This window comes from Erythrolamprus reginae, chromosome 1, assembly GCF_031021105.1.
Source record: "Erythrolamprus reginae isolate rEryReg1 chromosome 1, rEryReg1.hap1, whole genome shotgun sequence".
Classification (NCBI taxonomy): domain Eukaryota; kingdom Metazoa; phylum Chordata; class Lepidosauria; order Squamata; family Dipsadidae; genus Erythrolamprus; species Erythrolamprus reginae.
In genome coordinates, this window is record NC_091950.1 from 39681113 (window position 1) to 39697358 (window position 16246).

At 39.4% G+C, this 16246-nt stretch overlaps 1 protein-coding gene across 16 annotated transcripts in view; it reads right to left on the minus strand.

The window, feature by feature from the left end:
• Window positions 1–16246, minus strand: part of KTN1 (kinectin 1) — a 104131-nt gene that overhangs the window by 58439 nt on the left and 29446 nt on the right. For 9 of the 16 annotated variants that reach the window (XM_070749993.1, XM_070749964.1, XM_070749927.1 and 6 more), the window contains exons 2-7: window positions 14025–14576; window positions 9913–10050; window positions 4738–4914; window positions 2724–2854; window positions 1693–1809; window positions 38–178 (exon numbers count right to left, since the gene is read on the minus strand). In XM_070749993.1, the coding sequence (XP_070606094.1) occupies window positions 38–178; window positions 1693–1809; window positions 2724–2854; window positions 4738–4914; window positions 9913–10050; window positions 14025–14547 (1227 nt within the window). In that variant the 5' untranslated portion in view covers window positions 14548–14576. The remainder of the gene's footprint in view (window positions 1–37; window positions 179–1692; window positions 1810–2723; window positions 2855–4737; window positions 4915–9912; window positions 10051–14024; window positions 14577–16246) is intronic. The other 7 variants (XM_070750024.1, XM_070749945.1, XM_070750049.1 and 4 more) reach the window with 1 other exon arrangement.

The window sequence follows — 16246 nt, forward strand, 5'->3', positions numbered from 1 at the left end:
TAAACATTTTCATTTTCATTATAAATGCTAACTTTACCTTCATTTTCATCTGCTGGTTTTCTTGGTAGCCCCCATGGATTTTGTTTTGGAAAACCCCATGTTCTTTTTCCAATGTATTAACTCGCTCTCTCATTTTCCCCATAACCAAATTGCTTCTTTCTTTCTCTGCCATCAGTTCCTAGGAGCAAATCAGACAGTATCTCTTTGCAATAGTCCACCTCATTCTGAGGCCCATGGCCAGTTTACACAAACCACAGGATTGCATATTCTCTAAGTATGTCTCAGAGCACCTGTGAAGCTCAGAAAGCATTCCCGGAAACAAAGAGTATACTTAAGGGCTACATTTCGCTCTACAGCATTAAAGCATCTCTTTTATTTCCTTTTCATTAAAATAATCTTAAAAAATAAAATCAATAGGACATGGTAACTGGCAGACATAATGCTACCAGTAGATGCTTTAGTACACAGGTGTCAAACTTGCCGTATCATGTTGCCGTCACGTAACATATCACAACATTTTTCCTTTTTGCGGAGCTGGGATTGGTGTGGTCTGTGTGTGAATTATCTGGCCCGTGGGCTGCACGTTTGACACCCCTGCTTTAGTAGGTTCCCAGTTTTTAAATATGTGAGACTTGGACACAGCTCACAAAACCACAAAACTAACATTAGCCCTTCATATCTCGGAGTCTTGGTGGATAATCAACTAAACATGAGCTAACAATGTGCAGCAGCAGCCAAAAAAGCCAATACAATCCTAAGCTGCATCAACAGGGGAATGCACTCCAAGACCAGGGAAGTCTTAATACCACTCTACTGCGCCCTGGTCAGACCACACCTGGAGTACTGTGTTCAGTTCTGGTCACCATACTTCAAAAAAGACATTGAAACTCTGGAGAAGGTGCAGAAAAGAGCAACCAAAATGATCAGGGGTCTAGAAACCAAGACTTATGAAGAGAGACTGCGGGAACTGGGCATGGATAGCCTAGAGAAAAGGAGGGCCAGAGCGCACATGATAGCAGTCTACAGGTATATGAGGGGTTGCCACAGAGAGGAGGGGATCACTTTATTCTCCAGGGCACTGGAGGGCCGGATGAGGAACAACGGCTGAAAGCTGACCAAGGATAGATTCAACCTGGAAATAAGGAAGAACTTCCTGATGGTCAGAACGATCAACCAGTGGAACAACCTACCAGCGGATGTTGTGAACTCCAACACTCTGGACATTTTTAAGAGGAAATTGGACTGCCATTTGGCTAGGATGCTATAGGGTTCCTGCTTAGGCAGGGGGTTGGACTTGATGACCCGCATGGTCCCTTCCAACTCTAACAATAAATAAATAAACAACAGGAAAACAGAGCTCTTTTTAAAAAGTTGAAAAGATAGCTAAGCAGGCTGTAAGGAGGAGGCACCAAATTCTGTATAAAAGTAACAAGGAGTTGCTGGAAAGAATAGGGAGAACAGAGACTGTTACGTATGCTTCCCCCAGTGGATTTGCCCCTTATTGTCTTCACATCTGAAGTATTTCCTACTGAAAATATTTTTTTAAAAGCCTAAGATCAAACCTCCCAGCATCTGTTTTTATCAGTGGTATAAATGACACACTGAGCTGTGCTTTCCATGAGTGATGGTTCCTCCCTTTACATCCGACTATAAGAGTAATGGCACATTTATTTATTCTAAGATTCACTGTACCTGGGAAAGCTGCTTGCATTGTTCCTTTGCAACAGCACCTTCTTCTTTTGCTGCCATAAGCAATTTATCTTTTTCTTGCAGCTGATGGAGCATTGCAACCGGGTCTCCTTTACTTGCCTGTATGAAGCACACAAAATGAACTTAAGAAGGAACTAAATACCAGATCACGTGTCACAATAAATCAGTTTAACTCAATAGAAGCCGCAGCAAATCAGAATCATTTTTCTGCCACCCATTTTCCTCCTCTAGTGTATTTCCTGACATACAGTATGTCGCTGTTATACTTAAGTCATCAATTTATTCATATTAATGACTACATGCAGCAGCAGTTTCAGAACCCTTGTTCTAAGATGATAATGCATCAATTTGTATAGCAAAGAATTTCTGAACCAGTCAAAAAATTATTGCCAGACATGTGGTAAATACTATTAAATTCACTAGTATTGAATGTGAAATATTTTAGAGTTGCAATAAGGAGCAGAATCTAATTCAAGGACAAAAAGAATTGGTCAAATAGGACCAGAACAGCAAACATTGTACATTGTTTATGATTGTTGTTAGCCGCCCCGAGTTTTCGGAGAGGGGCGGCATATAAATCCAATAAAACTAAACTAAACTAAACTAAATACTGGAAGAGCAAATACTGCTGGGAAATAACTTATCACAAAACCTCAATGATTCCCAGTTACCCACATACTTTCTTTAGAAGCAACTGCACATGCTGCTGTACAAAATCTAAGATGAGCTTTTGTAGTAAAATAATGTATTTGTGGCATAAGCTTCTGCTCAAGAACAGAATCTCTAACAACCAGCAATCAGGAAATATATGTTATGTATTGCAGGAATAAAATAGTGGCATAATCTATATTTAGAAGACTTAAAAGGTTTCCTCAAAAATGTTCTGATCTATTGCCCAAAGAAAGAAAATCCAGAATTGTTTGTTTGTTCATTTTTCAAAGAAAGACAATGCAGATATTTATCTAGATGATAAGCAAATGCAATAGCAATGCTAGCCTCAAAGCACCAGTTACCTTTTGCAGAATCTCGTATATGGCATTAGATTTCTCCTTCAATAACTCCACCACATTCATGGCCTCCTCTTCTGTGAATATCATGTTCTTCATAACCAAGATAAAATCCTTAAACTTCACATCTACATTTTCTAAAATGAAATGAACAGAACTGTTTAAGAAGAAAGCAGCGTATTTTACAGTAAGAGTAGAAGGAAAATTGTTATTCTGTGATATATAGAAAACAACTTTTCAGCAGGCTTTTTCATAGGAACCAGCAAGCTATAAGTATAATGAATACCAGTAGTTTTTGCTTCACCAACTGCTTATTTAGTGACCACTGGAAATTATGACAGTGCTTAAAAGAGAGATTTACAATTGGTCTTCAATGTTGTGTATTTGTATTTGTATTTATTAGATTTGTATGCCGCCCCTCTCCGAAGACTTGGGGCGGCTAACAACAATATAAAAGTCAATGTAAACAAATCTAATATTAAAACAATCTAAAAAAACCCAATTTAAAGAACCACTCATACATACAAGCATAGCATGTATAAATTCTATAAGCCTAGGGGGAAGGGAAATTTCAATCCCCCCATGCCTGACGACAGAGCATCCTCCTGATCAGGTGTATGTGGTTCAGATGCTTCACAACTGGCGTGCATCATAACAGCTGCAGCTTCCTATGATCGTGTGATCGCCATTTGTGACCTTCACAGCTAGCTTCTCACAAACAAAATCAATGGGGAAACTGGTAGGAAGTCACGTGGTGGTCTCATGACACTGCACTTAATGACTATGGGTGATCTGCTTCACAACCACAGCCAGAAGTGACATAGTAAGATGGCCACAGGCATATGATGTTTCATTTAACAACCATGTCACTTAGCATCAAAATTGCTGGTCCCAATGGCAGTCAGCAAGAGAGGACTAGTTGTATTGGCAAATAAATTTTATGCCCATGCCTAGGAAATGTTTGCAAGGCAAAACTCCAAATTATAGTCTCTAGTATATTTGCAGTGTAAGGCACAATTAAAAATAAAGAATGGACTAGTGGCAATCTACAGTCAGATTCTCCCTAAGCATAGAGTATAGCTCTATTGGAAAGTGTACTGGAGTCATTTTGGTTCCATCTAAGGCTTATTTTATCATAAGTAATAATTTTAGGTTTTTTGTCTCAAAGATAAACAGAAACAAGAACATCCAATATTTAGATTATTTTCCACCCAAGATAAAAAATGGATTTTCCACCAAAAGGTAGATATTTTGCATATGTCAACTTCAAAAGAAAAATAACGGCTGATTACTTCAAGGCTCCTTATCTTTCTTTCATGAAACTTAAAATAAAAGATACTGTTTGGACTACTCTCAAACACCATAGACATCAGAAATGCGGTACAGTTATTACTTTCATGTTTGTGTTCACATTCATCTCAGAACTCTGCTCCCATCCTCTGAAAAACATATTTCAGGAATTTAATGTATTCCTCTACTTGGAAATTAATATCAGGATTCAGGCATTTCAGCTTGGTGAGGCCATCAGCAGTTCTCTGATCATTGTCTCAGAAATATACGCTACTACTTTACTTAAAATACTGAGGTTAGTCATTTCTGGAACAGGCAAACCAGTCACAAGTCCCAATAGCAAGCCTTTATCAGAAGGCCAAACCAACACAACTTTCAAAGTATAGTACAGAAAGAATTTTAAATCTTTTTATATTACCTGATCAGGACCTCTTCCTCCTTTTCTTTTCTTTCCTGTTGCTTCTTCTTGCCTTATCCCCTTCCAACTTTCTTTCTTTCTTTCCTCTCCATTCCCTTTGATTTCTGATGCAACTTGTCCAGCCCTTCCATTTACAATTTGATGTAAATTCATTTATCATAAATTTTGCGTCTGCCCACAGTCTAAACTTTCTTCAACTAAAAAACCCAAACCCTCAAATTTTTAAGACTATTCTGGCAATGATTATTAATCCAAGCATCATAGCACAACCAACTACTTTTCCTGATCATGCCATCTGTTTTGCACCAATACCTTTATCAGTTTCGTTCTTCAGTTTCTTCACACTGGTTTTCTGCAGTCCTTCAAGACCATCGTGCCTCACCAAATCAGCTGCTTCTCTCTTTCCCTCTGTTACGCTTGAGTCTGCATTATCCATCAGAGGAATATATGTTGTTGCACGAATCAAAGGTTCATCCACTAAAGTCATAACTGGAAATTTAGGAAACATACTGACAATAATACTTGGTAACATTATGTATTATAATGTTATAATACATTATAACATAATGTATTATACATATATCATTATGTATTAATGAATTGGAAGAAACCAACCACTGAGTTGGTTTCTTCCAACTCTAACTACATATACACCGGAACTTTGGTTATTTCTTGAACAGGTATATAGTGTCTTGATAAAATAATTTTTTTATTAATTGCTTATTGCTCACTTTTGATAGTTTGGGGTTCTATGTGTTTTTGATATATTATTTCAAAAATAGAAACAAAATATATGTTAAAAATACATATAAATTAGCAGTTAGAAACCATGTTTCTAATTTTCAGCCAATATAGTATTTGAATATATTCAAATAAAATATAACCTCTGGCATGAACCAACTACACAACTTTAAGCAAACATTTTCCCAAGTCTTAAGTCTTCCACATCTATAATATAGGAATAATACTGTCTATTTAGAGAGAGTTTTAATAAGAATTATAAACCTATGCATATGAAATATTTTGAACACCTGGAAAGTGCTTTTATATTAGGGTTATTAAACTCATCATTCCTCAGTTTCTCCAATAATTCACACTTATTGATTAAGTCTTAGATTATATATCAGTATTTGTACTCTACTGTAAAGATTAAGAGTAGCACCATGCAGAAGTCAAAGACTGATGATAATTTTCAGAATTCTCAGCTTACACCAAACCTAGATGTCATGGAGAATAAATTCACACTTGAGAATCTTACCAGTATCCAGTTTTCAGGATACTGAGAGCAAAACCATATTGGTTGGTGCAGACAGAAGTGGAAATATTTTAAAAAACCAAGAACATATCTACTTTGCCTCTATTTTAGATAAGAGAACAGGTTATATATGGTAGCCACTGCTTACCTTATTGTCCTTCAACCTATTTATCACTCTTGCAAACTGTGCAAATTGGCAACAATCATTTGTGGCAGTGAATTACACAGTATAACTATTTGAAACAGGTTGTTCTCGTGCCTGTCCTAAATCTGCCAGCACACAAGCTCATTAGATATTGACACTGTTTAAGTGTTGACACTGTGAAAACAGCACCTAGGTATGGCGATACATTTTTATATTTTTAATGCAATATTAATTCTCAACATGAAATTTTCCTTTTTCACAGCAACTGTATTTTGTTACTCTCTAATGAGCAAATGTGTTCAACTGCCTCAACTTGATGTATGACACATTCATTTTCAGTTATTCTGAAACTATCAACTGTTCAATCTCAAGCTCTCCTGGTTATGTGAACTAAATTAAAGCATACGCAGTACAATGGTATCTCTACTTAAGAACTTAATTCGTTCCGTGACCAGGTTCTTAAGTAGAAACGTTCTTAAGTAGAAGCAATTTTTCCGATAGGAATCAATGTAAAAGCAAAAAATGTGTGCAAACCCATTAGGAAAGAAATAAAAGCTCGGAATTTGGGTGGGAGGAAGAGGAGGAAGAAGAGGAGGAGGAGGATAGTCGCTGCCGAAGAAAGAAGGTGAGGTGAGTCAAAAAAATCCAAAACTTTAAGGCTTTAAAAAAAAAAAGAGGGACTCTGAGGCGGCGAGGAAGAGGACGCACCTCCAATACACCCGGCGCGAGGCTGCCTCCCATACACTGCCGCTCATACACTGGCTGCTGCTGCTGCTGCTATCTGCTGCCTCTTCCTTTCCATGCTGAAGGGCTCCCCTCTCCTCTCGCTCGCTTTGTAGCCGGTGCCTTTCCTTCTCTGTGGTGGCTCCTCGGCTGCCCAGAGCAAAGGGAGCATTTATTTTCCCTGGGCACTGGCAGTGCTTTATTCCCTGTCCAAGTGCCCAGAGAAAGGAAAATGCTTCATTCGCTATGGAGTACCAAAGCCTCCTTAAGCGCCACCAAAAGGCTCCTCTAGCAGCCCAGAAAAGCCCAAGATGGCCGGGATTAAAGGGGGAATGGCAGGAAACTGGCTGGGCCTTCGTGCTGCTCTCAAATTTCCTGGGAATTTTTTCCAGGCTCGGGTTCTTAAATAGAAAATGGTTTTTAAGAAGAGGCAAAAAAATATTGAACACCTGGTTCTTATCTAGAAAAGTTCTTAAGTACAGGTGTTCTTAAGTAGAGGTACCACTGTATATCCTACAGTATCCAGTGTACCACCTGTAAATGAATGGACATGGAACAAACACATAGGCATCCTATTTCATTATACAGTAGAAAATTCTGATGCCCCTTATGTGTATTGGTAGTAAAGAAATTGGAAAGAATTCCAGAAGCCACGTTCTGCAATTTTTTAAACATAAGGGAAGTTTAGAATGAAATGTCTCACTACAATATAGGGAGTTATATAATAATCTATGCCCTGCCTATTAACACATATGACAACATCATACTCCGGATTTGACTAAGTTGTGCTGTGTTGGCCAAAAGCTAAGTTCAGCTACCAGAGGAATTCTTGTTGAAGCTGTCTTTCCAGTAGATGGCGCTATAACCATCTTAAACACAGTACTGTATTCACTTTCATCAACCTGAGAAAACCCAGTGATCCTAAAACAATGAGCAAGTTATAAGAAACATGATTCTCCAAATGTGGACAACCATGATTTGTGGCTTAAAGTATATAAAGAGCTACTTTTATGGGAATGGATAGCCTACAAATAGTAGTGCATGTAGTTCTCATCTTATGACCATATATCCTTGACATATGAGAGGCAGTGTCTCCCAGATCACATGATTGCATTTCGGACAATTGACAACCAGCATTTATTGACAAGAACTGTTGCATCCTGGGATCATCTGGTTGTTATTTACAACCTTCCCAGCCAGATTCCGGCAAGCAAAGTCAACGGGGCAAGCAGGATTCATTTAACAACTCTGTAATTCGTTTAATGACTATGGCGGTACAGATCATAAAATTGGGGGCAGTCATGCAATGACTCATTTAGTTATCACCTAGCTTAGTAATAGAAGACCAGTCACAATTGTAGTCAAAAGCAAATTGTCACAGAAAATACTGCTATTCTTAATGGTTATATTATGTAGCCCAGTTCAAGTACAGTGTTACCTCTACTTAAGAACGCCTCTACTTAAGAACTTTTCAAGATAACAACCGGGTGTTCAAAGATTTTTTTGCCTCTTCTTAAGAACTATTTTCTACTTAAAAAACCCGAATCAGGAAAAATTTCCCAGGAAATTTGAGAGTAAAAGCCCGGCCAGTTTCCTGCCATTCCCCCTTTAATCCTGGCCACGTCGGGCTTTTCTGGGCTGCCAGAGGAGCCTTTCGGTGGCGCTTAAGGAGGCTTTGACAGTCCAGAGTGAACAAAGCATTTTCCTTTCTCTGGGCGCTTGGAGAGGGAATAAACCTCTGCCAGCGCCCAGAGAAAAGAAACGCTCCCTTCGCTCTGGGCAGCGACTGTCCTCCTTCTCTTCTTCCTCCTCCTCCTCCCATCCAAATTCCAAGCTTTTATTTCTTCCCTAATGGGTTTGCATGCATTATTTGCTTTTACATTGATTCCTATGGGAAAAATTGCTTCTACTTACAAACTTTTCTACTTAAGAACCTGGTCACGGTACGAATTCAGTTCTTAAGTTCCAATGTATATGGATTAAATGTTTACAATTCATAAATGAATTGTTTTAGCAAAATGATTCATCTTTCATGTAACTTAAGTGGATTCCAGACTATGAAAGTCTATGCCATAATACAATTGGTTACATTTCTTAAGTGAAAAAGAATTGTCATTTATCATAATTAATAAAACAGGAGAATTCTAAATTAAGAAGATTGCATTCTATTAATGTAATTTAACAAGCAGCCTTTATTTACAAGAATTGTAGCATCCTGGGATCATCTGATTGTTATTTATGACTTTCCCAGGCAGATTCCGACAAGCAAAGTCAACAGGGCAAGCAGGATTCATTTAACAACTGTGTAATTCATTTGATAAAATAGGAGAATTCTAAACTAAATAGATTGCATTCTATTAATGTAATTTAACAAGCAGACATTGCCCAAAGTCAAGCGTCTGCATGCATGCTACAAGCCAGATCTTCCAGTTTTATGTTCCATTTTATGGGACAACTGGAAGGAACAAAATGTTCCAACTTCAGTTTCCTCTAAGTATATTTGATTCATGAGAATGGTATTGCTAGCCATTTTCCCTCTCGCTGGTGCATTTGAGAAGGAAGGAATCCTCTGAGGATTAACACCAAAATTACCTTGTCATTTCCACAAATGCCCAAATGCTAATTTGATTTGGGAGTAATTTTGTGATTAAATTTGATGCCCTAAACCCAGAAATACTTAATCCAAGAAAGATCATCCACTAAAGGTGGTTATTAAAACATCAGATGTAAAAATATTGGACAAAAATACAAATGTAGTTGGAAAAGATGATAAAGCAGCACATTTAAAACCAGAAATATTTTTGTTGGGGATTTTGCCCAAAATGTATAGTAAAGCAAATGCATATTTAACTGTACATGTATTAACTACAGCTGGTATTGTATTTGCATAAAATTGGAAAAGTGAGATCTCCACAGATGAGAATGTGATTAGAAATATATTTGAATGTGCAGAAATGAACAGATTTACGCTTGCTATAAAGGAGAAATAAGAAACTGAATATTATATGACATGGGAGCTATTTTATGGATGATTGGAGAATAAAAATAGTGAGAAATAAATGGAGATTGGTGAAATAAAGAATATATGTTAAGATAAAAATGTAAACAATATTATTATTATCAATATGATTGTTAAAATTATTATATTTAATATTATATTTTCAGTAGATGGTATGTTAAGAGGGAGAAAATAATAGTTATGTTTATTATTATTGTAATATTAGAGAACTAATATCAATGTAACTAATAATGTAAATTTTGATTAAAATAGCACAAAGATATTTGTACCCAGGCAACACACTTTTAATGGATATGATTTTTTAAAATGTATTTAAAAAATCAGATATAAAATGCATTTTATTACCATTATCTGTCTTTTGTTTTTTTGCAGACATTTTCTTTTTCCCAGAAACACTTTCTTGTTTTATCTCAGGATGCAATATGAAAGGATCTTGCTTTCTGGATGTGGACAGAAGTGAATCGCTCTTGGCATCCTGATCATCTGTAGCAAGAAAAAAATGAGCTTTGTCAGGCTTTATACTGTACACACTAATCTACATATGTTCGTCCTGTTTTTAAGTATGCAAGTATGCTATTCTTATGTATAGCCATGTACAAGTTGCATAGAACACTTGAATTAATATAATATCATATTATACGTGATACAAGTAATCCTTGACTCATGATCACAATTGAGCCCAAAATTTATGTTGCTAATTGGGAAATTTGTTAAGTGAGTCTTGCTCCATTTTACAGTTTTTCTGGCTACATTTGTTAAGTGAATCACTGCAGTTGTTTATTATTATTATTATTATTATTATTATTAATTAGATTTGTATGCCGCCCCTCTCCGTAACTGTTAAGTGAATCTGACTTCCCCATTAATTTTGCTAGTTAAAAGGTCACAAAATATTACTTGACCCCGGGACAATGTAATCGTCATAAATATGAAACATTTGTCAAATATCTGAATGTAATGGGGATGCTGCAATGATCATAAGTCACTTTTTTTAGTCCCGTTGTAACTTTGAATGGTGACTGAACAAACTGTTGTAAGTCGAGGATTATCTGTATACTGTATGCACACATATCAAATTAATCTGGAATAGGATGTGGCTTTGGTACTTCAAATCAAAATAAGTTTAGGAAAATCAAGTAAGATATTTCGGTGGGGACATGAGGACAAGATCACCTTAAATTTCAACAGCCAGAGAGAAAATATAGCATCTGTTCCAAGGATATTCAAGTATTCCATCCATAGTTTGTCAGGCCAGGGAAGTTAAAGCTTTATACTGATTTTGGTAATACAGTGAACCCTCGATCATCGCGAGGGTTCCGTTCCAGGACCCCACGCGATGATCGATTTTTAGCGAAGTAGCGGTGCGGAAGTAAAAACACCATCTGCGCGTGCGCAGATGGTGTTTTTGCTTCCACTGCCGCCCGCCCTTCGCCCGCCCACCCCGTTGCTCGCGCCCGCCCACCCCGTTGCTCACGCTGTTGCTGGGGCCGCTTCCCAGCTGGGGAGCCGAGCTAGGGAGTCCCCACCGCGCGCGCGTTGCTGGGGAAAGCGCGCGCGCTTGGGGACATCGCAGCTCCGCTCCCCAGCTGGGAAGCGGAGCTAGGGATTCCCCAAGCGCGCGCGCTTTCCCCAGCAACGCGCGCGCGGTGGGGACTCCCTAGCTCGGCTCCCCAGCTGGGGAGCGGAGCTGCGATGTCCCCAAGCGTGCGGGCACCGCCCGCCCGCCCACGCTGTTGCTGGGGCCGCTTCCCAGCTGGGGAGCCGAGCTAGGGAGTCCCCACCGCGCGCGCGTTGCTGGGGAAAGCGCGCACGCTTGGGGACATCGCAGCTCCGCTCCCCAGCTGGGAAGGGAGCTAGGGATTCCCCAAGCGCGCGCGCTTTCCCCAGCAACGCGCGCGCGGTGGGGACTCCCTAGCTCGGCTCCCCAGCTGGGGAGCCGAGCTAGGGATTCCCCAAGCGCGCGCGCTTTCCCCAGCAACGCGCGCGCGGTGGGGACTCCCTAGCTCGGCTCCCCAGCTGGGGAGCGGAGCTAGGGATTCCCCAAGCGCGCGCGCTTTCCCCAGCAACGCGCGCGCGGTGGGGACTCCCTAGCTCGGCTCCCCAGCTGGGGAGCGGAGCTGCGATGTCCCCAAGCGTGCGGGCACCGCCCGCCCGCCCACGCTTTTGCTGGGGCCGCTTCCCAGCTGGGGAGCCGAGCTGGGGTGTCCCCGCGCGTACCGCCCGCCCGCCCACGCCGTTGCTCGCGCCGCCGCTGGGGTCTTACGGGGGCAAGAGGGGGAAGACCCAGGGAAGCCTCTGCCCGGCGGGGAAACTCCACCATCTACGCATGCGTGGAAGGGCACGCATGCGCAGATGGTGGAGTTTACTTCCGGGTTGAAAACTCGCGAAATAGCCCTTTCGCGATCCTTGAGGACACGAAACTCGAGGGTTCACTGTATACTGCTTAGGCTGTGTTGACATGTGACCATGAACCTCTGGAGAAGAGGGGGGATACTTATTTCTCTACAGAAAGTCCATATAGGGTTATTTCTATGCTGATTTATTCAGTAATCGTTTGCTCATTAGCTATAATAAACGTTATAATTACAAACCATAAATATTAGATCCCTTTATTAATCTTATTAAACCATGAAGCAGTTCATTTTTTTCTCAGTATGTTGTGAAATACTATCCACTATAATCTGAAAACCTTGACTGATATCTTGGTATAAAGCAGGCTACTAGGACTTGTTTTTAAAATGCATAATTAAATCAAAACGTGGCATAACACAATATGCAATCATAATCCGACACTAAAATATTATATTTGCTGCATATACATCTTACTTCTATTATAATAATAGACTTTATATCATGGTAATATGTAAAACAATTATCATATCTCAGAAGTATTTGGCTAAATAGTTCTAAATACTGAGAAAGCCATAAATATGTTATTATAATTATAAATGAACAGTGGATTAGCTACAGGAAAACTTTTTTAAAAAAAATCTGAATATCTGAATCTAAAACATCTCTCTTATACTTGGAAAGTTTATGTACTCTAACAAAATATTTATCTTTTCAAAGCTTCATTCCACAGATCAAACTCCATTTAGCAAGATCAAAAGAACCTAAAGTTTAAATTGCTGATAGAAAACAGTGAATGAAATTTTGTGTGCCAAGGCTAAACTTTATATATAAAGTTGTTACTACAAAGGACTCTTCAATTCATGTGTAACATCCTCTTTTGTTATTATTACTTTATTAAAAGAAATATTACATTCTTCCTCGTTTGCATGGTCTATGTAGTGTTTACATCTTAAGATTCATCTGCCCGTCTCTCTCACAGTGGCATAAAGTTTTCTTGCTAAAATACATGGCAAAAAATATAAGATCTTGTCTATGGGGGAATAATATTTTATGATACAACATAGTCTAAAAAATGAGAAGAGTTGCACACTATGTACACTAAGCATGCCTCAATAATTTAGTTTAATAGTAATCTTAAGTATGTCAAAACAGTGTGACAAAGATCATACAGTACAAAATTTGAATGTATTTCTAATTAAATACTAACAATCTGGAATTTATCATTGTATGAAGAAACAGAAAAAGAACCATCTTTCTTATCTTGAATCTACAATACCTCTTGTGTTTCTTTTGGAAAACTGGGCCATATTACCCCACATATAGGATAAAATAAAACTGGCCACGTAATTTTCTTCATATACAGTACAATCCTTTTTTTTCTTTTTGAATTTTTAATGGGTTTTTTTGTTTATTTTTACTTTCCATTAATATAAAAAAATCCTACCCAATAGTTTTTGTTAACTACTTTGGTTTACTATAATTGGATGGAAGGAAAGTATGTATATTGCTTATGGAATACAGAGGTAATGAAAGACATCTTGCTGATTCTGACTTAAGGATCCAGCAATGGTTAAAAAAAGGTTTTCTATAATCCTCTGAAATCCACGCTTCTTTACGAGGTATATAAAAAATATGCTATGCCTGAATTGGCTTAATATTTTAAACCAAGCGGATATGAAATGTCACTTACAGCCAACCCCAGATCTACCTATCAAGAAAGAATAGGAGCTGCCAGCAGAGCAGAGCAAAGCCTTAGTTTCAAGGCTAGCAACTTCAAGACAAATCACAGCTACATCCATAACTGCCAGGCTGTTCATTGACAAACTGTCAAGACTTGTTTTTGAACTGTGTGTACTTTGACTACAGTTGATCATCATCATAGATAACATTAGAAACTGGTGCCTGAACTTGCTTAATTTCATTGTTGCTTACCTTTCCCGACATTCCCTTACCTTTGGGGCCGGTATCATTTAAACTGTAAGCCTGCAGCTAATGACTCTTATTCTATAGTGGCGGTTGACTTGGTCTTTCACACAATTAACTAATATATTCCCATCCCTACACACACACACACACAAAACCCCAAACTAGGAACACGGTCATACCTATTCCATTTTTCTGCTTTTTTTGGCCAGACTTTTTTTTGGACCCAGCTGAATCCGAAGGTGGGGTGGGCTGCTTTGTAACAGGTACAGGTTCCACTTTTTTTCCTGCAGGCTTAGAACTCTCCAACTCTTTTGGCACAAATTCCTCCGAGTTGCTCTTGTGTTTCTTCTCCTTCTTCTTGCGCTCCCGGAGGCTGCTGGGGGCCTCTATCACGTTCAAGGGAAGAGGGACAATTTGCTCCTCCTCTGACCCCAAAGCATCTGACAGTCGGAGGTCCCGAGAGGTGCTCTCGGAGTCAGACTCATGGAGGTTCCCGTTCTGGGCCTCTTTTTTCTTGCTCTTCTTCTTCTCTGCTTTCTTTTTATCAGTCTTACTGGGCAGAATCTTTTGGTCCCTCTTTTGTTTGGCGAGGGCTTCATCGTAGAGTGTTTCTTTCATAAAAAGCCAAAAAAAGAGGAAGATGACAGCAATCACCACAGAAGGTACCAGGATGATAAAATAGGGAGACTCGTAGAATTCCATTGTGCTTTTCCTTAACTACAAGAACAAATCTGCAAAGAAAATAAGGACAAACGAGAATAAAAACGATTAAGAAATCTTAAAGGCAGTGTTTTTACAGTTATAGCACTGAAGCAATAGTATTTCCAAATCGCTGATCAATAATGAGATTGTCTTTTAAAAAATCAAAATATTAACAAGGAGATGATAATGTTTGGAATAAGCAAAAGGAGAGAAGAGGAGCAATACAATTTTTCATTGTACCCGTCACGCACAAAGAACCAGGAACAACACAAAGTGTTGATCAGAGTACTTTATTGCTTATTGCCAGGAATCTTAACAGACTAATACACTCACTGCAGAAAATACTAGATAAGCATTGCAAAGTTTAGAGAAAATCTGCTTTTGGAGATTTCTTCCTATCAGCAATTCAAGGCTAGCCAGTCTTTTCACTCCACTCCTCACTTCAGCTCCAGATTCCACAGTGCCTGATTAGATAGAGAGAATTCTGCTTTGATTTGCTTCTCTTAGTTGTAATTTACCAGCAGCCATTCCAAGATAAGAATGATAAACAATGATGCACAACATCGTTTTCTCTTTGTCTTCCTTTTCTCCCCAGTCCTGCTTCTTGTAAGCACTGCCTTTTAAACTATAAAATTAAAGAATTTTATGGATCTAATTGATACAAGAAAATTTATGCAAGAAAATTAATGGCAAGATCAAGTGTGTTCAAAAGAAAGCAGCAAGACAACATTTGAATGTTTAATTTATCTTAGGAAAAATAAGAAATCCTTAGTTTACGGAAAAGACTTTCAACCTCACCTAGAGAGAAGTTTGGTCAATAAAATTCCTCTAAGGTGAAATGTCTACAACCCAAGTTAAGTTTAAAACAAAACTATTTACAGTGATACCTCGTCTTGCGAACTTAATTGGTTCCGGGACGAGGTTTGTAAGGTGAAAAATTTGTAAGACGAAACAATGTTTCCCACAGGAATCAATGGAAAAGCGATTAATGCAGGCAAGCCCAAAACTCACCCCTTTTGACAGCCGAAGAGCAAAAATATGGAAGTCCTTGAAACCCCACCTCCGAACTTCCGTGTTTTTGTGATGCTGCGATTTCGCTGAGGCTCCCCTCACTGGGAAACCCCACCTCCGGACTTCCGTTGCCAGCGAAGCGCCCGTTTTTGCGCTGCTGGGATTCCCTTGCAGCATCGCGAAAACACAGAAGTCCAGAGGTGATGTTTCCCATGGAGGGGAGACTCAGGGGAATCCCAGCAGCGCAAAAATGGGTGCTTTGCTGGCAACAGAAGTTTGGAGGCGGGGCATCCCAATGGCGGTGGTTTGGATTTGTAAGGTGAAAATTGTTTGAAGAGGCAAAAAAAATCTTAAACCCCGGGTTTGTATCTCAAAAAGTTTGCATGACAAGGGGTTTGTAAGACGAGGTATCACTGTACAGTGGTACCTCAAGATACGAACCCCTCGTCTTACGAACAACTCGTGATACGAATCCGGGGTTCAGAAAAATTTTGCCTTTTCTTACGAACTTTTTTCGAGTCACGAACCGGCGTTCGGAGACTGCTGGGAAGCCGCGCGGCTGTTTTAAAAGGTGACAGCCGGGCGGCGGGGCTTCCCAGAAGCCTCCCGAACGCCGGTTCGTAACTCGAACAAAGTTCGTAAGAAGAGGCAAAATTTTGCTGAACCCCGGGTTCGGTTCGGGAGGTTG